This window comes from Pelophylax lessonae (genome assembly GCF_965119305.1).
Source record: "Pelophylax lessonae genome assembly, chromosome: 13".
NCBI classification, from domain to species: Eukaryota; Metazoa; Chordata; class Amphibia; order Anura; family Ranidae; genus Pelophylax; species Pelophylax lessonae.
In genome coordinates, this window is record NC_138780.1 from 1,264,047 (window position 1) to 1,291,867 (window position 27,821).

Consider the following 27,821-nt stretch of genomic DNA (forward strand, 5'->3'; position numbering starts at 1 on the left):
ATAGGCTTCCTCCTCTCTACACCCATGTGACCTCCCTCCATTCACCCATCACTGTAGGCTTCCACCTCTCTACACCCATGTGACCTCTCTCCATTCACCCTTCACCGTAGGCTTCCTCCTCTCTACACCCATGTGACCTCTCTCCATTCACCCTTTCACTGTAGGCTTGCTCCTCTCTACACCCATGTGACCTCCTCTCCATTCACCCATCACCGTAGGCTTCCTCCTCTCTACACCCATGTGACCTCCCTCCATTCACCCATCACTGTAGGCTTCCACCTCTCTACACCCATGTGACCTCTCTCCATTCACCCTTCACCGTAGGCTTCCTCCTCTCTACACCCATGTGACCTCTCTCCATTCACCCTTTAACCGTAGGCTTCCTCCTCTCTACACCCATGTGACCTCTCTCCATTCACCCATCACCGTAGGCTTCCTCCTCTCTACACCCATGTGACCTCTCTCCATTCACCCATCACCGTAGGCTTCCTCCTCTCTACACTCATGTGACCTCCTCTCCATTCACCCATCACCGTAGGCTTCCTCCTCTCTACACCCATGTGACCTCCTCTCCTTTCACCCATCACCGTAGGCTTCCTCCTCTCTACACCCATGTGACCTCTCTCCATTCACCCTTCACCGTAGGCTTCCTCCTCTCTACACCCATGTGACCTCTCTCCATTCACCCATCACCGTAGGCTTCCTCCTCTCTACACCCATGTGACCTCTCTCCATTCACCCTTCACCGTAGGCTTCCTCCTCTCTACACCCATGTGCCCTCCTCTCCATTCACCCATCACCGTAGGCTTCCTCCTCTCTACACCCATGTGACCTCCTCTCCATTCACCCATCACCGTAGGCTTCCTCCTCTCTACACCCATGTGACCTCTCTCCATTCACCCTTCACCGTAGGCTTCCTCCTCTCTACACCCATGTGACCTCTCTCCATTCACCCTTCACCGTAGGCTTCCTCCTCTCTACACTCATGTGACCTCCTCTCCATTCACCCATCACCGTAGGCTTCCTCCTCTCTACACCCATGTGACCTCCTCTCCTTTCACCCATCACCGTAGGCTTCCTCCTCTCTACACCCATGTGACCTCTCTCCATTCACCCTTCACCGTAGGCTTCCTCCTCTCTACACCCATGTGACCTCTCTCCATTCACCCATCACCGTAGGCTTCCTCCTCTCTACACCCATGTGACCTCTCTCCATTCACCCTTCACCGTAGGCTTCCTCCTCTCTACACCCATGTGACCTCCTCTCCATTCACCCATCACCGTAGGCTTCCTCCTCTCTACACCCATGTGACCTCCTCTCCATTCACCCATCACCGTAGGCTTCCTCCTCTCTACACCCATGTGACCTCTCTCCATTCACCCTTCACCGTAGGCTTCCTCCTCTCTACACCCATGTGACCTCTCTCCATTCACCCATCACCATAGGCTTCCTCCTCTCTACACCCATGTGACCTCTCTCCATTCACCCTTCACCGTAGGCTTCCTCCTCTCTACACCCATGTGACCTCTCTCCATTCACCCATCACCGTAGGCTTCCTCCTCTCTACACCCATGTGATCTCTCTCCATTCACCCATCGCTGTAGGCTTCCTCCTCTCTGCTCCCATCTGACCTCTATTCACTCATCGCCACAGGCTTCCTTCTCCCTCCTCCCATGTGACCTCATCAACTCTTGATGGAAGTCACATAAGAGCCGTCCTTCTACCCCTCCCCCCATAGCTGGGGGGGGTCAGGTGCAGCCTCATCCCCTGTGGACAGGATGGGACCGCATTGCTGAGGAGGACTCTGCAGAGTTCTCATCCTTCATCACAATGAAACCATAGAGATCAGAGACACGCCAGGAGCACCACTGCTGGCCACATTGGGAAAATGCACTTTGCCTGGCTGTTATGCCGACACATGGACCTCAAATTCTGAAGTCACTGACTGAAAATAATAAAACCGCATAAAACTCAACGAGCGACCTGAATCGTCTGAGAGCTGAACGCACGGGACCTGGGGGGGAGGGGGGAGACAGACAGGAGGTCCCAACACTTTCCACACATGGGTGTGTACACAGCTGGAGGAATCCAGACCTGGAGGAATCCCGCACCTTCCTGACACATAGCAAGGATCAGACAGACAAATATAACGGAGGGAGGGAAGGACAGACAGAGGGAAGGAAGGAGAGACGGAGGGAGGGAAGGAAGGAGAGACTGAGCAAAGGAAGGAAGGAAGGAGAGACGGAGGGAAGGAAGGAGAGACGGAGGGAAGGACAGAGGAAGGGAAGGAAGGAGAGACGGAGGGAAGGAAGGAAGGACAGAGGAAGGGAAGGAAGGAGAGACGGAGGGAAGGAAGGAAGGACACCTTCCCTCTTTCCTCCCCTCTTCCTCACACCTTCCCTCTTCTCCTCACCTCTTCCCTCCCCTCTTCCTCACACCTTCCCTCTTCTCCTCATCTCTTCCCTCCCCTCTTCCTCACACCTTCCCTCTTCCTCACACCTTCCCTCTTCTCCTCATCTCTTCCCTCCCCTCTTCCTCACACCTTCCCTCTTCTCCTCACCTCTTCCTCACACCTTCCCTCTTCCCTCTTCCTCACACCTTCCCTCTTCTCCTCACCTCTTCCTCACACCTTCCCTCCCCTCTTCCTCACACCTTCCCTCTTCTCCTCACCTCTTCCTCACACCTTCCCTCTCCTCTTCCTCACACCTTCCCTCTCCTCTTCCTCACACCTTCCCTCTCCTCTTCCTCACACCTTCCCTCTCCTCTTCCTCACACCTTCCCTCTTCTCCTCACCTCTTCCCTCCCCTCTTCCTCACACCTTCCCCTCCCCTCTTCCTCACACCTTCCCTCTTCTCCTCACCTCTTCCTCACACCTTCCCTCCCCTCTTCCTCACACCTTCCCTCTCCTCTTCCTCACACCTTCCCTCCCCTCTTCCTCACACCTTCCCTCCCCTCTTCCTCACACCTTCCCTCTCCTCTTCCTCCTCACACCTTCCCTCCCCTCTTCCTCACACCTTCCCTCCCCTCTTCCTCACACCTTCCCTCTTCTCCTCACCTCTTCCTCACACCTTCCCTCCCCTCTTCCTCACACCTTCCCTCTTCTCCTCACCTCTTCCTCACACCTTCCCTCTCCTCTTCCTCACACCTTCCCTCCCCTCTTCACCTCTTCCTCACACCTTCCCTCCCCTCTTCCGCACACCTTCCCTCCCCTCTTCCGCACACCTTCCCTCCCCTCTTCCGCACACCTTCCCTCCCCTCTTCCGCACACCTTCCCTCTTCTCCTCCCCTCTTCCTCACACCTTCCCTCCCCTCTTCCTCACACCTTCCCTCTTCTCCTCACCTCTTCCTCACACCTTCCCTCCCCTCTTCCTCACACCTTCCCTCTTCTCCTCACCTCTTCCTCACACCTTCCCTCCCCTCTTCCTCACACCTTCCCTCCCCTCTTCCTCACACCTTCCCTCTTCTCCTCACCTCTTCCTCACACCTTCCCTCCCCTCTTCCTCACACCTTCCCTCTCCTCTTCCTCACACCTTCCCTCCCCTCTTCCTCACACCTTCCCTCCCCTCTTCCTCACACCTTCCCTCTCCTCTTCCTCACACCTTCCCTCCCCTCTTCCTCACACCTTCCCTCACCTCTTCCTCACACCTTCCCTCACCTCTTCCTCACACCTTCCCTCTTCTCCTCACCTCTTCCTCACACCTTCCCTCCCCTCTTCCTCACACCTTCCCTCTCCTCTTCCTCACACCTTCCCTCCCCTCTTCCTCACACCTTCCCTCCCCTCTTCCTCACACCTTCCCTCTCCTCTTCCTCACACCTTCCCTCCCCTCTTCCTCACACCTTCCCTCTCCTCTTCCTCACACCTTCCCTCCCCTCTTCCTCACACCTTCCCTCACCTCTTCCTCACACCTTCCCTCACCCCTCTTCCTCACACCTTCCCTCCCCTCTTCCTCACACCTTCCCTCCCCTCTTCCTCACACCTTCCCTCTCCTCTTCCTCACACCTTCCCTCTTCTCCTCACCTCTTCCTCACACCTTCCCTCCCCTCTTCCTCACACCTTCCCTCTTCTCCTCACCTCTTCCTCACACCTTCCCTTTCCTCTTCCTCACACCTTCCCTCCCCTCTTCCTCACACCTTCCCTCCCCTCTTCCTCACACCTTCCCTCTTCTCCTCCCCCTTTCCCCTTCCCTCTTCCTCACACCTCCCCTCCCCTCCTCCCTCCTCCTCACATGTTGAGCTGCACACATTAGACATTATTCCTGGAACCGCGGGTGGAAAGAAAATTTGTTTTCTCAGTCCCTCCCACAGCTGACAGCAGTGATCCTCCTCCTCCACTGGCAGAGCACGATGATCAATGCTAGTGGCTATAGCTGCTGGCAGTGATTGGGCGAAAAACAGGCTGGAATGGAATCTGGACATTGTCCTCCATGGGTGTCCTCGGATGGGGGTGGGGGGGTGGGGGGGGGGGGGGGGTCAGGTAACCTGCTGCTGGAATGTCAATCATCTGATGTGCCGATATTTTATAACTAATAAAGGATTAATTTATTATTAATTTATAACATGAACCGTGAGATTCATTCCAAACACAACCGCTAACCCTACTGAGGCCTGTGAGCATCAGCCAATCAGAAAAGAGATCTGCCGTGCAGTGAACAGAACTGATTACACTTCACCTTTGGGGGGCACCTTGTTTACAATTTAGTGACGCCCCCCCCTCCCCCAATGTTCATTGCCAAACCCTCTACAGAGAAAAGAGATTTCAGATGAGTTTTCTGCAGACTTTAATTTAAAAAAAGTGAAACCAGGAGGAGTAAAACTGCAGCAGACGGAGGAAAATGAAACGCCACGGAGGATAAAAAACACAGCGCCACAATGGAAAGAGGATAGACAGTGCCAAACCCCGGGGGTGTCCCATACTTAGTCCCGGACCCCGGGGGTGTCCCATACTTAGTGCCAAACCCCGGGGGTGTCCCATACTTTGTCCCGGACCCCGGGGTGTCCCATACTTAGTGCCGGACCCCGGGGGTGTCCCATACCTAGTGCCGGACCCCGGGGGTGTCCCATACTTAGTGCCAGACCCCCGGGATGTCCCATACCTAGTGCCGGACCCCGGGGGTGTCCCATACCTAGTGCCGGACCCCGGGGGTGTCCCATACCTAGTGCCAGACCCCGTGGGTGTCCCATACCTAGTGCCGGACCCCGGGGGTGTCCCATACCTAGTGCCGGACCCCGGGGGTGTCCCATACCTAGTGCTATCCTAATACATGGGAAGAGGATGGACATTGCTGGACCCCACTAGATCAATGCCATCTTTTAGTAGGTAATGGTGTTGGGTGGCGGTCGTCCCAGGCCCTGGGGTGTCCCGCTGGTGGTGTTACTCTTTAGTACAATCATAATGTTGGTGGAGGATGTCCCATTGGTGGTGCTACCCTTTAGCATCACTATGGTGTTTGTTGTCCCATTGGTGGTGCTATCTTTTAGTATTATTATGGTGTTGGTTGTGGTTGTCCCTTTGGTGGTGCTTCCCTTAAGTATGATCATGGTGTTGGTTGTCGCATTGGTGGTGCTACCCTTCAGTATAATCATGGTGTTGGTTGTGGTTGTCTCCGGGGTGGTGCTACCCTTTAGTATGATCATGGTGTTGGTTGTCCCATTGGTGGTGCTTCCCTTCAGACCATGTTGTTGTTAGAGGATGTCCCATTGGTAATCCTACCCCTCAGTAAAATCAGTGTTATCGGAGGTTGTCCCATTGGTGGTGCTACCCTTCGGTATGATCTTGGGGTTGCCTTATTGGTGGTACTACCCTTTAGTATGATTATGGTGGAGGTTGTCCTATTGGTGGTGTTACTCTTTAGTATGAGCACGGTGATGGTAGAAGTTGTCCCATTGATGGTACTACCCTTTAGTATGATCAGTGTTGGTGGGGGTTGTCTCATTGGTGGTACTACCCTTCAGTATGATCATGGTGTTGGTGGGGGTTATCTCATTAAGGGTGGTACCCTTGAGTATGATCATGGTGTGTTGGTGGCAGATGTCCCATTGGTTATACTACTACCCTTTAGTATGATCACAGTGTTGGTGGGGGATGTCTATCTGGTGGGGCTACCCTTCAGTATGATCATGGTGTTGGTGGGGGTTGCCCCATTGGTGGTACTACCCTTTAGTAAGATCATGGTGTGTTGGTGGCAGATGTCCCATTGGTGGTATTACCCTTCAGTATGATGATGGTGTTGGTGGGGGTTGTCTCATTGGTGGTACTGCCCTTCAGTATGATGATGGTGTTGGTTGTCTCATTGAGGGTGGTACCCTTCCGTATGATGATGGTGTTGGTGGGGGTTGTCTCACTGAGGGTGGTACCCTTCCGTATGATCATGGTGTTGGTTGTCCCATTGGTGGTATTACCCTTCAGTATGATCATGGTGTTGGTGGGGGTTGTCTCATTGGTGGTATTACCCTTCCGTATGATCATGGTGTTGGTGGGGGTTGTCTCACTGAGGGTGGTACCCTTCAGTATGATGATGGTGTTGGTGGGGGTTGTCTCACTGAGGGTGGTACCCTTCCGTATGATCATGGTGTTGGTTGTCCCATTGGTGGTATTACCCTTCAGTATGATCATGGTGTTGGTGGGGGTTGTCTCATTGGTGGTATTACCCTTCCGTATGATCATGGTGTTGGTGGGGGTTGTCTCACTGAGGGTGGTACCCTTCAGTATGATTATGGTGTTGGTGGGGGTTGTCTCACTCAGGGTGGTACCCTTCAGTATGATCATGGTGTTGGGGGGGGGGGGGGGGTTGTCTCACTCAGGGTGGTACCCTTCAGTATGATGATGGTGTTGGTGGGGGTTGTCTCACTCAGGGTGGTACCCTTCCGTATGATCATGGTGTTGGTGGGGGTTATCTCATTAAGGGTGGTACCCTTGAGTATGATCATGGTGTGTTGGTGGCAGATGTCCCATTGGTTATACTACTACCCTTTAGTATGATCACAGTGTTGGTGGGGGATGTCTATCTGGTGGGGCTACCCTTCAGTATGATCATGGTGTTGGTGGGGGTTGCCCCATTGGTGCTACTACCCTTTAGTAAGATCATGGTGTGTTGGTGGCAGATGTCCCATTGGTGGTATTACCCTTCAGTATGATGATGGTGTTGGTTGTCTCATTGAGGGTGGTACCCTTCCGTATGATCATGGTGTTGGTTGTCCCATTGGTGGTATTACCCTTCAGTATGATCATGGTGTTGGTGGGGGTTGTCTCACTGAGGGTGGTACCCTTCAGTATGATGATGGTGTTGGTGGGGGTTGTCTCATTGGTGGTATTACCCTTCCGTATGATCATGGTGTTGGTGGGGGTTGTCTCACTGAGGGTGGTACCCTTCAGTATGATTATGGTGTTGGTGGGGGTTGTCTCACTCAGGGTGGTACCCTTCAGTATGATGATGGTGTTGGTGGGGGTTGTCTCACTCAGGGTGGTACCCTTCCGTATGATCATGGTGTTGGTGAAGATTGTCCGGTAACCGGGCTGCCAGCTTCTACACCCCAGTGGTTTCTCCCAGTTTTGTAGTGCAGAAGAGTAGATCTAAGATTGAAGAGCCACACCCCAGAATATTAGTCCCGGTACTTTGTCCTAGTATGAGTTCAGGTGGAAGGTAGAGGGGAATCCACCGCATTTCAGTGATCCAGAAACCACGCTTTCTACCAGGGCTTAAAGAGGAAGCCACCTGGGAGGACTGAACTGGGAGTGCCATGATCAATGGTTCCTTTCCCAGTACAATGTTGGACCCCGGTCTCCCTTGCAGTCCCCAGGTCAGTCCATTGTTGGCTCTGGTGAAGGGGGTGTTTTTGGACCCCTGAAACATATTGGCTTCCTTCTTACCCTGTACTGGTATAACATTGTATCTGGACTATTAATCTGGGGGGGTTCTGCTTCCATCAATGTATCACCAGATACAGCAGGGCGAACCCCAGGGGCCCCCAGGGGCCATTCTAGTAAATATTGTGATGGAACTCCGGCTCCCGCGGATGCAGATAATTGGACAGTGCTACACAATGTCACCTTGGAGAAGGAGCCCCCCACTTTATTATTACACTGAGGGGGGCCGGTTTGTGTTCGGTGGGCCGTCACTTCGGCGCGGGGAATGATGGGAAATTTACCAGTCATTGGTGGGAAATAAAATGCCAAGGATGGTTCTGGGAATTGTTGGGGGGGGGGGGGGGGGACACACGGATAAAAGGCACTTACGTGGCAGCAGCTGTAGTGGTGCCCCCTAGTGGAGGGAGTTATAACAAAATCCTGGTGGATCTGGTGCAGAACTGGGATGCGTCCCATCAGGACATGGAATGGGATGGGGGGGGGGGGGGATGGGACTGGGAGGGTTTAGGGGATTTGGTACGGAATGCAGTCAGCCAATAAAGAGTCCAATCATTCGTCCTCATCATCATTGTCCTCCATGGCGATGGCCCGCTCCAGGGCCCCGCCCCCCGACGCGCTTTGTATGGAGATTATTCCGCTGAGCAGAGCGTAACTGACCATCGCCATCAGGCCGAACGCCACCGACAGGATCTGGTTCCGCCTCTTATGGGGCTCGTCTTCTAAGTCTGGAGACTCAGCCGTCGGGGTCTTTGGTGAAACGCGGGGGAGGGTCTCTGGGGAGGGAGACAAGAATGGAGGTGAGCGACAAACTGAGAGGAGGAACCACTGAATCCAAGCAGGGGCTGTGGGGGAGGGGTACTCACCGCAGTCCGGGGTGAAGTAGATGGTGAGGATGGAGGTGCAGTACTGGCAGAGGTTCTTCAAGGATCTCAGGTGCTGCTGCAGCCGGTTGTTGGGCAGTTTAATGTTCAGGATGGGGGCCAGGTGGCTGAAGATGTGTGCGTCCAAGGAGGCGGGGCTATGAGAAACCGAAGGCGGGGTCATTATACAGCTAGAGGGAGGTAACAAAAACTCACCTGCGCTATTAAACCCCGCTATTAAAACTGCCCCCCCCCCCCCCCCGCGCTACCAAACCGCCCCCAGCTACACCCACCAACTGCCCCCCCCACCAGCTACCAAACCTACAACAGCAAACCCCCCGCTCCCTACTACCAAACCATCCCCTGGCTACCAAGCTACACCCCCCCCACCCCGCTACCAAGCTACACCACCAATCACCCCCCAGCTACAACCACCACCAACAAACCCCCCTCCTCCCTACTACCAAACCGTCCCCTGGCTACCAAGCTACACCCCCCCCCCCCCCCAACAACCGCGCTACCAAACCACCCCCTGGCTACCAAACTACACACCCCCCCATCCCGCTACCAAGCTACACCCCCCCCCCCGCAACAACCACGCTACCAAACTGCCCCCTGGCTACCGAGCTACACCCCCCCCCATCCCGCTACCAAACCGTCCCCAGCTACACCCACCAATCCCCCCCAGCTACCATACCACCAACAGCAAAACCCCCCAACTACAAAACTGTCCCCAGCTACATCCCCCCCTGCTGCAAAAACCATCCCCAGCTCAACCCCCCCCCCCCCCGCAACCAAACCTTTCCCAGCTTCACCCACCAATAACTTCCCCCCGGCTACCAAAGCACGAATAGCAAACCCCCCCTCCCCCCCCCGCTCTACTCACCATTCTCCAAAGAAGAATTTCTGTGTCCCGAGACGCTGTGACAGAAGGCTGAGACATTCCTGGGCGTCTGTGTACAGCTATGGGGGGATAATCCATCATTAGTCTCACTCCCACCGCTGCACTCCCCCGACTTCAACAGGGAGAGCAGGAAGATGAGGAGATCTGAAGGCGGGGCCTACCCTGATTGGACGGGGCCTGGCTACGGCACTGCCAATCATCCAATTAATAAGAAAAGTAAATACGAAATCAAAATGGCTAAAATCAGCTTTGAGAGACAAATAGCGGAGGATAGTAAAAAAAAACCCAAAGAAATTCTTTAAATATATCAACAGCAAAAAAACTAGGGCAGAGCATATTGCACACATAATTAACGATGATGGGAGGATGGTTACAGAGGACACTGAAAAAGCAACCGTGCTGAATTGTTTTTTCTCCTCAGTCTTTACACAGGAAAAGGAGGGGTACACTGACCATGACTGTATGGGGTACACTGACCATGACTGTATGGGGTACACTGACCATGACTGTATGGGGGTACACTGACCATGACTGTATGGGGTACACTGACCATGACTGTATGGGGTACACTGACCATGACTGTATGGAGTACACTGACCATGACTGTATGGGGTACACTGACCATGACTGTATGGAGTACACTGACCATGACTGTATGGGGGTACACTGACCATGACTGTATGGGGTACACTGACCATGACTGTATGGAGTACACTGACCATGACTGTATGGGGTACACTGACCATGACTGTATGGGGTACACTGACCATGACTGTATGGAGTACACTGACCATGACTGTATGGAGTACACTGACCATGACTGTATGGGGTACACTGACCATGACTGTATGGAGTACACTGACCATGACTGTATGGGGTACACTGACCATGACTGTATGGGGTACACTGACCATGACTGTATGGGGTACACTGACCATGACTGTATGGGGTACACTGACCATGACTGTACGGGGTACACTGACCATGACTGTACGGGGTACACTGACCATGACTGTACGGGGTACACTGACCATGACTGTACGGGGTACACTGACCATGACTGTATGGGGTACACTGACCATGACTGTATGGGGTACACTGACCATGACTGTATGTGGGGTACACTGACCATGACTGTATGGGGTACACTGACCATGACTGTATGGAGTACACTGACCATGACTGTATGGGTGTACACTGACCATGACTGTATGGGGTACACTGACTATGACTGTATGGGGTACACTGACCACGACTGTATGGGGTACACTGACCATGACTGTATGGGGTACACTGACCATGGCTGTATGGGGGTACACTGACCATGGCTGTATGGGGTACACTGACCACGACTGTATGGGGTACACTGACCATGACTGTATGGGGTACACTGACCATGGCTGTATGGGGGTACACTGACCATGACTGTATGGAGTACACTGACCATGACTGTATGAGGTACACTGACTATGACTGTATGGGGTACACTGACCATGACTGTATGGAGTACACTGACCATGACTGTATGGGGTACACTGACCATGACTGTATGGAGTACACTGACCATGACTGTATGGAGTACACTGACCATGACTGTATGGGGTACACTGACCACGACTGTATGGGGTACACTGACCATGGCTGTATGGGGGTACACTGACCATGGCTGTATGGGGTACACTGACCATGACTGTATGAGGTACACTGACCATGGCTGTATGAGGTACACTGACCATGACTGTATGGTTAGTAGTAATACACAGGACTTTCCACTATGGCTAACAGAGGGTGAAATCAGGGAAAGACTGGATAAACTGAACACAAATAAATCACCAGGCCCGGATGGCGTACATCCGAGAGTACTCAAGGAACTCAGTAAGGTTATATCTAGACCACTGTTCCTGATCTTTGCTGACAATATTAGGACAGGAAATGTACCAGGGGATTGGAGGAAAGCTAACGTGATTCCGATATTCAACAAATGGCAGAGGCATATCCCGGGAAATTATAGGCCTGTCAGTCTGACATCGATAGTATGTAAACTTCTGGAGGGGATGATAAGGGACTATATCGTAGAGTTTGGCAGGCAACGTGGGGGGTTCTTTACTGTTAGGGCTACAAGATTGTGGAATTCTCTACCACAAGAGGTGGTTTCTGCAGGAAGTATGGGAGACTCTTAGACGTACATCTCAAGGATCAGAACATTCAGGGGTATGAGAGATGATTACAGCCACACACACCTACACAGGGGGAACTCCGCCCACACACACCTACACAGGGGGAACTCCGCCCACACACACCTACACAGGGGGAACTGGATGGACTATTGTCTTTATTCAGACTCAACTACTATGTAACTATCCACTCTCAATACCAATGACTCCTCCCCCATATATGCCCCCTCCCCCACTTGGACAAAACCCGACTCCTGTTACAGCCAATCATCCACTCTCACTACTAATGACTCCTCCCCCATATATGTCCCCTCCCCCGCTTGGATGAGACCCGACTCCTGGTACAGCCAATCATCCACTCTCACTACTAATGACTCCTCCCCCGCTTACACGAGACCTGACTCCTAGGACAGCCAATCATCCACTCTCACTACTAATGACTCCTCCCCCATATATGTCCCCTCCCCCACTTGGAGGAGACCCGACTCCTGCTACAGCCAATCATCCACTCTCACTACTAATGACTCCTCCCCCATATATGTCCCCTCCCCCACTTGGATGAGACCTGACTCCTGGTACAGCCAATCATCCACTCTCACTTCCAGTGACTCCTCCCCCATACACGCCCCTCACCTGTCTCTCCAGCACCTCGTCGTCCTCCCTCCAGCTCTCTCCGCGGATCAGTTGGAGGCGCTCCAGGTACCTCTTGTGCATCTGGTTGGGGATGAAGAAGTTGAGGGGGAAAGGAATGGTCTCGGCGTACCACTTGCGGGTAACCTCCACGTAGTTCTTGGCGTCCACCCAGAAGGAGTGAATCTAAGGAGACACAAAACACTGAGAACTTCCCCCGGTGACCGAGGCAACAACCGATGTGTCCTCCAATGAAAGAGGAGAGGAGGGGCCTCAGGACAGGTCCCACCTATAATACAACTCCACCCACTCCCATCCATAACACTCACCAGAGCCGGCAGCAGCTTCTCCTCCACCAGAGAGATGAAGGCCAAAGTGTCCGCCCCCTGCGTAGCCGACAAATCGTAATCCGCATTGTACTTCTACAAAGATGGAGATTTATTATAAGCAGGGTACTTCCAGAGCCTGTCATGTGATCCCCTCCACCCTCAGATACTTCCAGAGCCTGTCATGTGATCCCCTCCACCCTCAGATACTTTCAGAGCCTGTCATGTGATCCCCTCCACCCTCAGATACTTCAAGAGCCTGTCATGTGATCCCCCCGGGTACATCCAGAGCCTGTCATGTGATCCCCTCCACCCTCAGATACTTCCAGAGCCTGTCATGTGATCCCCTCCACCCTCAGATACTTTCAGAGCCTGTCATGTGATCCCCTCCACCCTCAGATACTTCAAGAGCCTGTCATGTGATCCCCCCGGGTACATCCAGAGCCTGTCATGTGATCCCCTCCACCCTCAGATACTTCCAGAGCCTGTCATGTGATCCCCTCCACCCTCAGATACTTCCAGAGCCTGTCATGTGATCCCCCTCCCTCAGATACTTCAAGAGCCTATCATGTGATCCCCCCCGGGTACATCCAGAGCCTGTCATGTGATCCCCTCCACCCTCAGATACTTCCAGAGCCTGTCATGTGATCCCCCTCCCTCAGATACTTCAAGAGCCTATCATGTGATCCCCCCCGGGTACATCCAGAGCCTGTCATGTGATCCCCTCCACCCTCAGATACTTCCAGAGCCTGTCATGTGATCCCCCCCCCGGGTACATCCAGAGCATGTCATGTCAAGTGACCCCCATCAGATACTTCCAGAGCCAGTGACGACCTCATACTTTGGGCCCTGTGTGACATCACCTCCTACATTGGGCCCCGTGTGACATCACATCATACATTGGCTCCCGTGTGACATCACCACATATATTGGGCCCCTGTGTGACATCACCTCCTACATTGGCTCCCGTGTGACATCACCTCCTACATTGGTCCCCTGTGTGACATCACCTCATATATTGGGCCCCTGTGTGACATCACCTCCTACATTGGCTCCCGTGTGACATCACCTCCTACATTGGGCCCCAGTGTGACATCACCTCATACATTGGGCCCCTGTGTGACATCACCTCATATATTGGGCCCCGTGTGATCGCGATCTCACCTGCTTCCTGAGTTGGCTAATAATTGAGACCTCATAAATTGGGCCCTGTGTGACATCCTCATATTGTGCCCCGTGTGACCAGGCCTCATTTACTGGGCCCTGTGTGACCAGACCTCATTTACTGGGCCCCATCTCACCAGACCTCATTTATTGGGCCCCGTGTGACCAGGCCTCATTTACTGGGCCCCGTGTGACCAGGCCTCATTTACTGGGCCCCGTGTGACCAGGCCTCATTAACTGGGCCCCGTGTGACCAGGCCTCATTAACTGGGCCCCGTGTGACCAGACCTCATTTACTGGGCCCCGTGTGACCAGGCCTCATTTACTGGGCCCCGTGTGACCAGGCCTCATTTACTGGGCCCCGTGTGACCAGGCCTCACTTACTGGGCCCCGTGTGACCAGGCCTCACTTACTGGGCCCCGTGTGACCAGGCCTCACTTACTGGGCCCCGTGTGACCAGGCCTCACTTACTGGGCCCCGTGTGACCAGGCCTCAGTTACTGGGCCCCGTGTGACCAGGCCTCAGTTACTGGGCCCCGTGTGACCAGGCCTCAGTTACTGGGCCCCGTGTGACCAGGCCTCAGTTACTGGGCCCCGTGTGACCAGGCCTCAGTTACTGGGCCCCGTGTAACCAGGCCTCAGTTACTGGGCCCCGTGTAACTAGACCTCATTTACTGGGCCCCATCTCACCAGACCTCTTTTACTGGGCCCCGTGTGACCAGACCTCTTTTACCGGGCCCTGTGTGACCAGACCTCTTTTACTGGGCCCCCGTGTGATCCCCGTCTCACCTGCTTCCTGAGGTGGGTAATAATTTTGGTGGGTTGGAAGACGATGCCATCATTAGGGGTCTTCAGGGCCGGCAGCTGACCTGGTGAGGAGACAAGGAGGGTTGTCAGGAGGAGTACAGAGGGCGGGACATTCCAGGTAAGGAAGGCGGGGCTCACAGGTAAAGGGGGGGGTGGGGGGGGAAGCTCACCTGATGGGCCCCTCCAGGGGTTGGACAGCTTGTGGACCTTCAGAGGAGCTCCGGAGAACCTGGCGTAGGTCTGGAAGAGAAAGGAGAAGGAGGATTGTGAAGGTCACAGAGGGGCTCAGAGTCAGACGGGGTCGCCTGGCCGATGAGGTCATCGATGTAACGGGACTCCACCATGGCGGACGAGCGGAATCCCCTTCAGCTGCCAAGTCAGCAGCCGCAGTCATTAATGTGTGCATTTCTAGACGGGGTTTCCTGCTCACCGAGGCCAGGGTGCTCCTGCGGTTTATGGAACGACTTATCGAATGAATATTTCTGTCATCGAACACCAGCCCGGCGTCTGCGCCAACTGCTGGGACTGCGCCACCAATTATACAACCAGACGTAATGTGTTCACCAGAGGGGGGGGGGGGGGACTGGAAGCTGGAGAGGAATGGAAAGAGAATGTATGACTTCATCGAACGTTCCAAGAACCCGGGAATCCAGGAAAAAGAATCTGTGAGGGCCAAACCAAGAGACACGCCCCCTTCACGACTACTACTCCCCCCACCAGATACACTACTTCCACCTTATGTAACAAGAATAAATTCTTCTGGTGTATACAGGGAGTAAAATAAGTATTTGATCCCCGACCAACCAACAATAACTCCGCCCCCCCAGACTGGATACAGTAGGGGCTCATGGAGTACACAGATTAGTCCTGTCAATGTAAGAAGACAACTCATTATGTATATAGAAGACAACCGCCCACAGAATCTCTTTCCTCCAATCACAGCTCACCATCATGGGAAGACCAATCACAGCTCACCATCATGGGAAGACCAATCACAGCTCACCATCATGGGAAGACCAATCACAGCTCACCATCATGGGAAGACCAATCACAGCTCACCATCATGGGAAGACCAAAGAGCTGTCAGAGGAGGTCAGGGAGAAGATTGGAGACCGGCACAAGGCTGGAATGGCTACAAGACCATCAGCAAGAAGCTTGGTGAGGAGACAACTGTTGGAGGGATTATTCGCAAATGGAAGAAACACAAAATTACCATCAATGGCCCTCAGTCTGGAGCTCCATGGAAGATTTCTCCTCATGGGGTGAGGATGGTCATGAGAAAAGTGAGGGATCCGCCCAGAACTACACGGGAGGAGCTTGTGAATGATCTCAAGGCAGTTGGGACCACAGTCACCAAACAAACCAATGGTAACACAATACACCACCATGGGTTGAAATCCTGCAGCGCCCGCAAGGTCCCCCTCCTCAGGAAGGCACATGTACAGTCATCCCAATCAACATCTAAATAATTCAGAGAAGAATTGGTAGAAAGTTCTGTGGTCAGATGAGACCAAAATTCAGCTCTGTGGCATTAACTCGACTCGATAGTGTTTGGAGGAAGAAAAATGCTGACTATGACCCTAAGAACATCATCCCTACAGTCACCGTCCCCTACAGTCACCTTCCCTACAGTCACCTTCCACTACAGTCACCTTCCCTACAGTCACCTTCCCCTAGAGTCACCGTCCCCTACAGTCACCGTCCCCTACAGTCACCGTCCCCTACAGTCACCTTCCCTACAGTCACCTTCCACTACAGTCACCTTCCCTACAGTCACCTTCCCCTAGAGTCACCGTCCCCTACAGTCACCGTCCCCTACAGTCACCGTCCCCTACAGTCACCGTCCCCTACAGTCACCGTCCCCTACAGTCACCGTCCCCTACAGTCACCATCCCTATAGTGACCATCCCTACAGTCACCTTCCACTACAGTCACCTTCCCCTACAGTCACCTTCCACTACAGTCACCTTCCACTACAGTCACCTTCCCTACAGTCACCTTACCCTACAGTCACCTTCCCCTACAGTCACCTTACCTACAGTCACCATCCCTACAGTCACCTTCCCTACAGTCACCGTCCCCTACAGTCACCATCCCTATAGTGACCATCCCTACAGTCACCTTCCACTACAGTCACCTTACCCTACAGTCACCTTACCCTACAGTCACCTTACCCTACAGTCACCGTCCCCTACAGTCACCATCCCTATAGTGACCATCCCTACAGTCACCTTCCACTACAGTCACCTTACCCTACAGTCACCTTACCCTACAGTCACCTTCCACTACAGTCACCGTCCACTACAGTCACCTTCCCTACAGTCACCGTCCCCTACAGTCAAGCACAGAGGTGGAAACATTATGCTTTGGGGATGTTTCTCTGATAAAGGTACAGGCCCACTTTGCCACATTGAGGGGTCCAATGGGCGGGGCCATGTATTGTAAAATCTTGGATGAGAACCTTCTTCCCTCAGCCAGAACACTGAAGATGGGTCATGGATGGGTCTTCCAGCATGACAATGACCCAAAACATATCGCCAAGGCAACAAAGTAGTGTCTCAAGAAGAAGCACATTAAGGTCATGGAGTGGCCTAGCCGGTCTCCAGATCCTATAGAAAATTTATGGAGGGAGCTGAAACTTCGAGTTGCCAAGCAACAGCCAGGAAACCTTCAGGATTTAGAGAAGAAAAGTCTGACCTCTGTGCTTCCATCTACAAGAAACGTCTGACCTCTGTGCTTCCAACTACAAGAAACGTCTGACCTCTGTGCTTCCAACTACAAGAAACGTCTGACCTCTGTGACCCCAACTACAAGAAACGTCTGACCTCTGTGCTTCCATCTACAAGAAACGTCTGACCTCTGTGCTTCCATCTACAAGAAACGTCTGACCTCTGTGCTTCCACCTACAAGAAACGTCTGACCTCTGTGCTTCCATCTACAAGAAACGTCTGACCTCTGTGCTTCCATCTACAAGAAACGTCTGACCTCTGTGCTTCCATCTACAAGAAACGTCTGACCTCTGTGCTTCCAACTACAAGAAACGTCTGACCTCTGTGCTTCCCAACTACAAGAAACGTCTGACCTCTGTGCTTCCCAACTACAAGAAACGTCTGACCTCTGTGCTTCCAACTACAAGAAACGTCTGACCTCTGTGCTTCCATCTACAAGAAACGTCTGACCTCTGTGCTTCCCAACTACAAGAAACGTCTGACCTCTGTGCTTCCATCTACAAGAAACGTCTGACCTCTGTGCTTCCATCTACAAGAAACGTCTGACCTCTGTGCTTCCATCTACAAGAAACGTCTGACCTCTGTGCTTCCCTCTACAAGAAACGTCTGACCTCTGTGCTTCCATCTACAAGAAACGTCTGACCTCTGTGCTTCCCAACTACAAGAAACGTCTGACCTCTGTGCTTCCAACTACAAGAAACGTCTGACCTCTGTGCTTCCCAACTACAAGAAACGTCTGACCTCTGTGCTTCCCAACTACAAGAAACGTCTGACCTCTGTGCTTCCCAACTACAAGAAACGTCTGACCTCTGTGCTTCCAACTACAAGAAACGTCTGACCTCTGTGCTTCCATCTACAAGAAACGTCTGACCTCTGTGCTTCCATCTACAAGAAACGTCTGACCTCTGTGCTCCCATCTACAAGAAACGTCTGACCTCTGTGCTTCCCTCTACAAGAAACGTCTGACCTCTGTGCTCCCATCTACAAGAAACGTCTGACCTCTGTGCTCCCATCTACAAGAAACGTCTGACCTCTGTGCTTCCCAACTACAAGAAACGTCTGACCTCTGTGCTTCCCAACTACAAGAAACGTCTGACCTCTGTGCTTCCATCTACAAGAAACGTCTGACCTCTGTGCTTCCATCTACAAGAAACGTCTGACCTCTGTGCTCCCATCTACAAGAAACGTCTGACCTCTGTGCTTCCAACTACAAGAAACGTCTGACCTCTGTGCTTCCCAACTACAAGAAACATCTGACCTCTGTGCTCCCATCTACAAGAAACGTCTGACCTCTGTGCTTCCCTCTACAAGAAACGTCTGACCTCTGTGACCCCCAACTACAAGAAACGTCTGACCTCTGTGCTTCCAACAAGGGTTTCTCCACCAACTACTAAGGGGATCAAATACTTATTTTACTCACTGAACTGCAACTCCATTTATAACATTTCTATCATGTGTTTTTTCTGGATTTTTGGTTGATATTCTGTCTCTATCATATAAAATACACCGATGATAAAAGCTATACACCCCCCCATTTCTATGTAATCTGCAGGGATCAAATTATTTTCCCCACTGTATATGGGTGAGAGGTGCCCTCTGTCTCGGGTATGATGGTGGTACAGAGGATGTCTGGAATTGGTAGACGGGGTGAGAGGTGCCCGCTGTCTCCAGTATGATGGTGGCACAGAGGGTGTCAGGAATGAAGAGAGCTGGGATGGCGTGACAGACGGGGATGGAGGGGAGTCGCAGCATTCCTGAGCTGACCACGTTCTAATAGAATTAACCAGCAGAAGCGCAGAGTTTCCGTGTGTGGAAATTACAGTCTGTGTGTGAGATCTGCGTACAACAGAGCGCTCTGTGCCCACACCGCGAGACTTTCCACTCCAACAACATCGCCTTTCATAGAGACCAACACTCTCCACTCACACCTGTCCATCAGCCTGGCCTCTTCCCAATATACACCCCCCCACCGAGAGAGAGACTCTCCCCCAATATACACCCCCCCACCGAGAGAAAGACTCTCCCCCAATATACACCCCCCCACCGAGAGAGCCTCTCCCCAATATACACCCCCCCCACCGAGAGAGCCTCTCCCCAATATACACCCCCCAACGAGAGAGCCTCTCCCCAATATACACCCCCCAACGAGAGAGCCTCTCCCCAATATACACCCCCCAACGAGAGAGCCTCTCCCCAATATACACCCCCCAACGAGAGAGCCTCTCCCCAATATACACCCCCCCACCGAGAGAGAGACTCTCCCCAATATACACCCCCCCCACCGAGAGAGAGACTCTCCCCAATATACACCCCCCCACCGAGAGAGCCTCTCCCCAATATACACCCCCCCACCGAGAGAGCCTCTCCCCCAATACACACGCCCAAGAGATCCTCTCCCCCAATACACACCTCCCCAAAAGAGCCTCTCCCCCAATACACACCCCCTCTCGAGATCCTCTTACCCCATTTTTACCCCCCCATAGAGCCTCTCCCCCCATTTATACACCCTCCCCCGCAAGAGAGCCTCTCCCCCAATATACACCCCCCCCCCCCGAGAGAGCCTTTCCCACAATACACCTCCCCCTGAGAGAGCCTTTCCCCCAATACACCCCCTAGAGAGCCTCTCCCCCAATTCCTTCCCCCAGAGAGCCTCTGCCCTAATATACACCCCAGGAGCTTCCGCCCCAATATACACTCCCCAAGAGAGCCTACACCCAGATATATACCCCCCCCCCCCCCCCCAAGAGCGGCGTCCGTCTCTGTGAAAGCAGGGAGGACGTGGCAGCCGTCTATGTGGACGCGTCACCCATCTCAGTGGCCACGGTGAAGACGCGCCACCTGTCTGAGGAAGCAGGGAGGACGCGCCGCCGGTCTCTGAGGACGTGGGGAGGACACACCGCCCATCTCTGAGGACGTGGCGCCTGTGTGAACACGTGCCGCCCTTCTCTGAGGACACGCCGCGCGTCTCTGAGGACGTGGGGAGGACACACCGCCTATCTCTGAGGACGTGGCGCCTGTCTGAACACGTGCCGCCCTTCTCTGAGGACACGCCGCGCGTCTCTGAGGACGTGGGGAGGACACACCGCCTATCTCTGAGGACGTGGCGCCTGTCTGAACACGTGCCGCCCTTCTCTGAGGACGCGCCGCGCGTTTCTGAGGACGTGGGGAGGACACACCGCCCATCTCTGAGGACGTGGCGCCTGTTTTTGAACACGCGCCGCCCGTCTCTGAGGAAGCGGGGAGGATGCGCAGCCCGTCTGAGGACATGGCGCCCCTCTCTGAGGTCGGGCTGCCTTTCTCTGTGGCCGCGGGAGAACGCGCCTGTAAAGGAACCTCAACCCACACTGTACTTGTGGACTTCCGTCAGTGTACGGCTTCCTACATTCTTGAACATATATACCAGATTTTCCCAGCCGCACCCATACAAAGCTAGCCGACAACTTAGCTTGTATTGGAATCACTCATTTATTGAACAGTTTCACAATCAAAATTACTACACCAGGTCAGGGATTGCCTGATTACATTATCATATGCAGATTAAAATGTATACAGAAATAGAATTAACATCTCTAAAGAACAACCAACACAAACAGTTTACTATTTCCACTCAGCAACTAACAGAGGACAATTATTCAATCAACCTGAGCCAATTAAGTAGCAGATGGCCGTCCCCGAGCTCCTGGAATACAATTCACATCTGAGCATTGCTATGATTATTTAGGAGTCACAAACTTCATGGTAACAGTCTATAGGTCTCACAGTGTAAAGTGGGATTCAATCTTCATATTTCGAGAGACATGGGTGACAAATATTACTCTCCCATTTAAAGTTTTCCAAACCATATTCTTAGTGTCCATTAAGTATCTGTCTTTCACTCCCAGTGATGGCGAGTACCCTCACATATCTTCCCCCCAAAGGTAGACTAACCAGGTGCCAGACCTCCAATCAGTCTGTGTCTGAGTTAGTCGGGTAACAAGTCCCAAAGAGTCAATCCACCATGGCAGCTTCCTTGACAAAGTTCCACATAGTTTGTAAGTTTGTCCCGGCAGGGTGCATGGAGCTCTCATAGCCAATCAGTCTGTGGAAGTCTGGTTTGGGAAGGCCAGACTGGGCTTCTTGGGCACCCTGTGTCCCTAATAGACACAGGGTGACTTACTTCTCTCAGCCCCCTAGGCCCCTCTTATGTGAATTTCCCAACCTCTCTAAGGTAAGCTGTGTCCCACGAGCCCCCCAACTAAAGTGACTCCCGTCACATCTCTCCCCTTTCGGAAGGAGACTAACGCAGGAGGAGACCCCAAACGGGTTCACTTTGAAGTTAGTCTGTAGCTCCAGTCCCCCAAAGTCCGTACCCGCACAGTACCCCAAACAAATTGTCCTGACTGGAGCATTACTCACCCAGGCAACCTCTGCCTCTCTCATAGAACATACCCGCTGTGGGGAAGAAGTGTGGACTGGCCCTTCTCCCTGGAGTCCTTTCAGCCGCTGGATAGAAGACAGGGTGGCTGGGGTCACTTCCTCATGCTGTTGGGACCTGGGCCGACTGCCCAACATCCCTGGGATATAGAGGGGAAGACTGCAGTCCCATCCACTCCCACAGGAACTCCATCTTTTGTACGTTGAGGGCAGAGGCCAGCTGCACTCTGCTCTGTTGCCAGCTCTTCTGCTGGGTTGGTGTCATCATTCTGGGGCTCCGTCTGCTGCTGGGAAGGGGAGTCGGCTGCTCCATCATCCTTACCCTCATCTGGCGGTTGGGACAACCTTTCTCCGGTACTGTCTCCCAGATGTACAGATCCTGGCTGGGGAGGGAAGACAGTTTCCTCCGCTCTGACTGTTGGGGAGGGAGGACAACAACCTCCTCTCCCTTCTGACACTGGGCCTCCGGAACTGCCTCAGGTGTGGGGCCGAGGTTGTTGACTCTCTGTCCGGCTGCCAGCGTTTCAGCTGGGTGTAGAAGCTTCACTTCATCAGCTTGTCGCTGGGGCGAGGGGCCGATTTCCCCAGCTTCCTGGAACTCTGTAGCTGTTGTGGGTGCTGGGCAGAGGTTGGTAGCACTCTGCCCTGTTGCCAGCACTTCTGCTGGGGACTCCACATAATCCGTTCCGGTTAACTGTTGGGGAGGGAGGCCGGCTTCCTCCGCTCCCAGACTCTGGATCTCTCGCTGGGGAGAAAGGATGGCCGCCTTCTTCTCCGAACTGTGCAGCTGCTGGGAGTGACCTCCACCTTCTCATCCTGGGCCCCTGGAACTGCCACAGGTGTGGGGCAGAGTTCTTGGTCCCTCTGTCCAGTTGTCAGCGCTTCAGCTGTAGAAGTTTCTTGTAACTCCACAGATGGTGCTGGCAGGAAATCCCAGGTCCCTGCCAGTGGTGTAGGAGAAAGGCCGGCTGCCTCTTCTCTCAGGGAGGCTGAAGCTGCTGTTGGTGTTGGGCAGAGCTCAGTGATGTTAGGCCCTGATGCCAGCTGTTCTGCAGGAAAGTAAACTGAAAAGTCAGTGGTCTTGCACACATCTTGCTGGGTCACCAATTGTTGCAGGCAGAGGTCAGCAGCGCTAGGCCTGGATGCCGCTCTTCTGCTGGAGGCTCACTGGGAGGTTCCTCCTCAGCAGAAAAGTCTATTATATCTCCAGTTTCTGGAATTGCTGAAAGTCCATGGCATGGACTGGTGGCACTTGGGCCCAGTGCCAACACTTTGGCGGGTGATTTATCATCCATATCATCCTCTGATGGAAAGTTAATTAATCTGTGATCCGTGGTTGGGGAATGAAGATGGCTTCCTCTTCTCCCATACCTTTATCCAGTGGCTGATCAGACGCATTCCTCCATCCAAGCTGTGCAGAAACAGGTTCATCCAGGTGAGTCAGCGCTGCATCCGCCATAAGACCTCCGCATCCAAGACAGTGGGTGGAGGTGAGCAAAGCCACTATTACTGTGCCACATTGTCCATTCTTCAGTCAGGATTTCTGGACTTCTGGATATTCCCAGGCAAGGGGAGCCCAGGCCCGGCACTGAGCAGAGTCTAGCAGCTGTCTGTAGGCGATCTCCAGCTCCCATTCCCGAACGGCCAAAAACTCAAAATCTTCCAGTGCCCAGAACACTTCTGAGATGTTCAGGATCTCTTCTCTGTAATCCAAGATTTCCTTCAACCACCACTCCAAATCGCTCCCAAAGTCGGGGTCCTCAGACAGCCTCTCTAATAACAGCTCCGGGCTGCTGTAGCAAAAGCCTTTCATTGGGCTGTCGTCCGCTGTCCATGGGCACACTTGGGTTACCAGAGGAGGGCTCTGTAGCTCTCGTCCAACCGCATCTTCACCTGGACCAGCCTGCTTAACTCAGCTTTCAATTCCTTGGGAGGTTGTCTCCCCAAAAACACCATTCACACTTTGTACTGGGACCAGTACCATTCGCACTTTGTACTGGGACCAGTACCATTCACACTTTGTACTGGGACCAGTACCATTCACACTTTGTACTGGGACCAGTACCATTCACACTTTGTACTGGGACCAGTACCATTCACACTTTGTACTGGGACCAGTACCATTCACACTTCATACTGGGACCAGTACCATTCACACTTCATACTGGGACCAGTACCATTCACACTTCGTACTGGGACCAGTACCATTCACACTTCATACTGGGACCAGTACCATTCACACTTCATACTGGGACCAGTACCATTCACACTTCATACTGGGACCAGTACCATTCACACTTCATACTGGGACCAGTACCATTCACACTTCATACTGGGACCAATACCATTCACACTTCATACTGGGACCAGTACCATTCACACTTCATACTGAGACCAGTACCATTCACACTTCATACTGGGACCAGTACCATTCACACTTCATACTGGGACCAGTACCATTCACACTTCATACTGGGACCAGTACCATTCACACTTCATACTGGGACCAGTACCATTCACACTTCATACTGGGACCAGTACCATTCACACTTCATACTGGGACCAGTACCATTCACACTTTGTACTGGGACCAGTACCATTCACACTTTGTACTGGGACCAGTACCATTCACACTTCATACTGGGACCAGTACCATTCACACTTCATACTGGGACCAGTACCATTCACACTTCATACTGGGACCAGTACCATTCACACTTCATACTGAGACCAGTACCATTCACACTTCATACTGGGACCAGTACCATTCACACTTCATACTGGGACCAGTACCATTCACACTTCGTACTGGGACCAGTACCATTCACACTTCATACTGGGACCAGTACCATTCACACTTCATACTGGGACCAGTACCATTCGCACTTCATACTGGGACCAGTACCATTCACACTTCGTACTGGGACCAGTACCATTCACACTTCGTACTGGGACCAGTACCATTCACACTTCATACTGAGACCAGTACCATTCACACTTCATACTGGGACCAGTACCATTCACACTTCATACTGGGACCAGTACCATTCACACTTCATACTGGGACCAGTACCATTCACACTTCATACTGGGACCAGTACCATTCACACTTCATACTGGGACCAGTACCATTCACACTTCATACTGGGACCAGTACCTTTCCTGGAAGGAGGGGAGGAACCTTCCATTTATTGAACAGTCACACAAAATTTATATACAGCATGGACCTCCCCCTCCTGATCAGATTATCCCATCAGGTCAGGGGCTGCCTGATTACATTATCCTATTCAGATAAAATTGTATACAGAAATAGAATATATCTAAAGAACACAAACAGTTTACTATTTCCACTCAGCAACTAACAGAGGACAGAGATTCAATCAACCTGAGCCAATGAAGTAGCAGACGGCCGCCCCCGAGCTCCTGGAATACAATAATATTATCTCTATACAGATTGGATATCTGTCACACAGTGTCTGTCTTCCACTCCCAGAGACGGGGAGTACATCACAGCGCCACCCATCTCTGAGGACCCGGGGAGGGGGAGGAGCCCGTCTCTGAGAACCCGGGGAGGAGCCCGTCTCTGAGGACCCGGGGAGGGGGAGGAGCCCGTCTCTGGGGACCCGGGGAGGGGGAGGAGCCCGTCTCTGAGGATGTGGGGGAGGGGGAGGAGCCCATCTCTGAGGATGTGGGGGAGGAGCCCATCTCTGAGGATGTGGGGGAGGGGGAGGAGCCCATCTCTGAGGATGTGGGGGAGGGGGAGGAGCCCATCTCTGAGGATGTGGGGGAGGGGGAGGAGCCCATCTCTGAGGATGTGGGGGAGGGGGAGGAGCCCGTCTCTGAGGATGTGGGGGAGGGGGAGGAGCCCGTCTCTGAGGATGTGGGGGAGGGGGAGGACGTCACGCATAGTCCGGGGTTCAGGATGTGAACTGCCAGCCTTTAAACAATACCAATCACCTGGCTGCCCCCACCGAGATCAGAGGAGATATACTGTATAACCCCCCTCCCCCCCCTCCAGGGGCAGATCTATGGGGGAGGGGGGTGAAGAAAAATACAGAAGAGGGGATGGGGGAGGGTAAATAAGGGGCTGGAGGGTTAAAGAACTGAGGGGGGGGGTAAATGTAGAGGAGGGGGGTAAATGTAGAGGAGGGGGGATGGGGTAGGACAGGGGGGGTAAATGTAGAGGAGGGGGGGTAAATGTAGAGGAGGGGGGGTGGGGTAGGACAGGGGGGGTAAATGTAGAGGAGGGGGGGTGGGGTAGGACAGGGGGGGGGTAAATGTAGAGGAGGGGGGATGGGGTAGGACAGGGGGGGTAAATGTAGAGGAGGGGGGATGGGGTAGGACAGGGGGGGTAAATGTAGAGGAGGGGGGGTGGGGTAGGACAGGGGGGGTAAATGTAGAGGAGGGGGGGGGGTAAATGTAGAGGAGGGGGGGGGTAAATGTAGAGGAGGGGGGGTGGGGTAGGACAGGGGGGGTAAATGTAGAGGAGGGGGGATGGGGTAGGACAGGGGGGGTAAATGTAGAGGAGGGGGGATGGGGTAGGACAGGGGGGGTAAATGTAGAGGAGGGGGGATGGGGTAGGACAGGGGGGGTAAATGTAGAGGAGGGGGGGGGGGGTAAATGTAGAGGAGGGGGGGGGGGGTAAATGTAGAGGAGGGGGGGGTAAATGTAGAGGAGGGGGGATGGGGTAGGACAGGGGGGGTAAATGTAGAGGAGGGGGGGTGGGGTAGGACAGGGGGGGTAAATGTAGAGGAGGGGGGGTGGGGTAGGACAGGGGGGGTAAATGTAGAGGAGGGGGGGGTAAATGTAGAGGAGGGGGGATGGGGTAGGACAGGGGGGGTAAATGTAGAGGAGGGGGGGTGGGGTAGGACAGGGGGGGTAAATGTAGAGGAGGGGGGGTGGGGTAGGACAGGGGGGGTAAATGTAGAGGAGGGGGGGTGGGGTAGGACAGGGGGGGGGGTAAATGTAGAGGAGGGGGGGTGGGGTAGGACAGGGGGCGGGGTCTCCTCACACACGCCGGTAATGACGCTTCTCCCCTCCCCCTCTCACCAGTACGGTCAGACAGTCGGTGTCCACACTGGGAAGCCCCCAGTCTCCCCTCCAGCAGTACAGCTCCATGGGCGCCGCCATCTTTCTCCTCCCTCCACCCGGAACTTCTCTCCCCGGCTCCGCCCCCCTGTGACCCACTATAACGACCACGCCCCCCCGTGTCTGCAGCCGCCCATCGCTAACTACGGCCCCACCCCTTCAGTCGCCAAACACAGGTATATAAACCCCGCCCCCTGCGCCTTCCTTCTACTGACTGCTGGTCCCGCCCCCCGCTGCAGGTATATAGACCCGCCTCCTTTCCACCCCTCCCACCATCATTTACTAGCCACGCCTTCATCACTGCTGTAAACCCCCGCCCACCAGAAACTCCTCCCACTGCTATTATTTAATAAATTACAAATCATTTTATCATTATTTTATTATTACACAAAACAGAGAATCCCCCCTCCCCCCATGTCTGAGATTCCCCCCTCCCCCTCCCCTCTATATCTGAGATTCCCCCCTCCCCCTCCCCTCTATATCTGAGATTCCCCCCTCCCCCTCCCATGTCTGAGATTCCCCCCTCCCCCCCTATATCTGAGATTCCCCCTCCCCCTCCAATGTCTGAGATTCCCCCCTCCCCCCTATATCTAAAATTCCCCCCCCCTCCCCCTCCCATGTCTGAGATTCCCCCCTCCCCCTCCCTCTCATGTCTGAGATTCCTCCCTCCCCCTCCCATATCTGAGATTCTCCCCCTCCCCCTCCCATATCTGAGATTCCCCCCACCCCCTCCATATCTGAGATTCTCCCCCTCCCCCTCCCATATCTGAGATTCTCCCCCTCCCCCTCCCATATCTGAGATTCTCCCCCTCCTCCTCCCATGTCTGAGATTCCTCCCCAGCGTCCATGTCTGAGATTCTTCC

The 27,821-nt window shown here is 53.6% G+C and overlaps 1 protein-coding gene across 1 annotated transcript; it reads right to left on the reverse strand.

Moving 5' to 3' along the window:
• Positions 1 to 8,223: 8,223 nt before the first annotated feature.
• On the reverse strand, positions 8,224 to 27,040 carry MTX1 (metaxin 1). Its single transcript, XM_082275765.1, has 8 exons — positions 26,920 to 27,040; positions 14,899 to 14,968; positions 14,711 to 14,790; positions 12,763 to 12,855; positions 12,437 to 12,619; positions 9,612 to 9,688; positions 8,729 to 8,883; positions 8,224 to 8,638 (listed from the first exon to the last, which is right to left on the reverse strand). Exons 1-8 carry the CDS (start codon positions 26,998 to 27,000, stop codon positions 8,415 to 8,417), a joined length of 963 nt encoding a protein of 320 aa, XP_082131891.1. The 5' UTR covers positions 27,001 to 27,040; the 3' UTR covers positions 8,224 to 8,414.
• Between the last annotated feature and the right edge of the window lie 781 nt (positions 27,041 to 27,821).

Bases quoted from the DNA above. Each gene is read 5' to 3' on its own strand.
- MTX1 (XM_082275765.1), bottom strand. From the start codon at position 27,000: ATGGCGGCGCCCATGGAGCTGTACTGCTGGAGGGGAGACTGGGGGCTT. The intron at 14,791-14,898 runs GTGAGCTTCCCC...TCTCCTCACCAG, and splicing joins CCCCTGGAGGGGCCCATCAG to GTCAGCTGCCGGCCCTGAAG. The intron at 8,639-8,728 runs GTGAGTACCCCT...CTCCCTCCCCAG, and splicing joins CTACTTCACCCCGGACTGCG to AGACCCTCCCCCGCGTTTCA.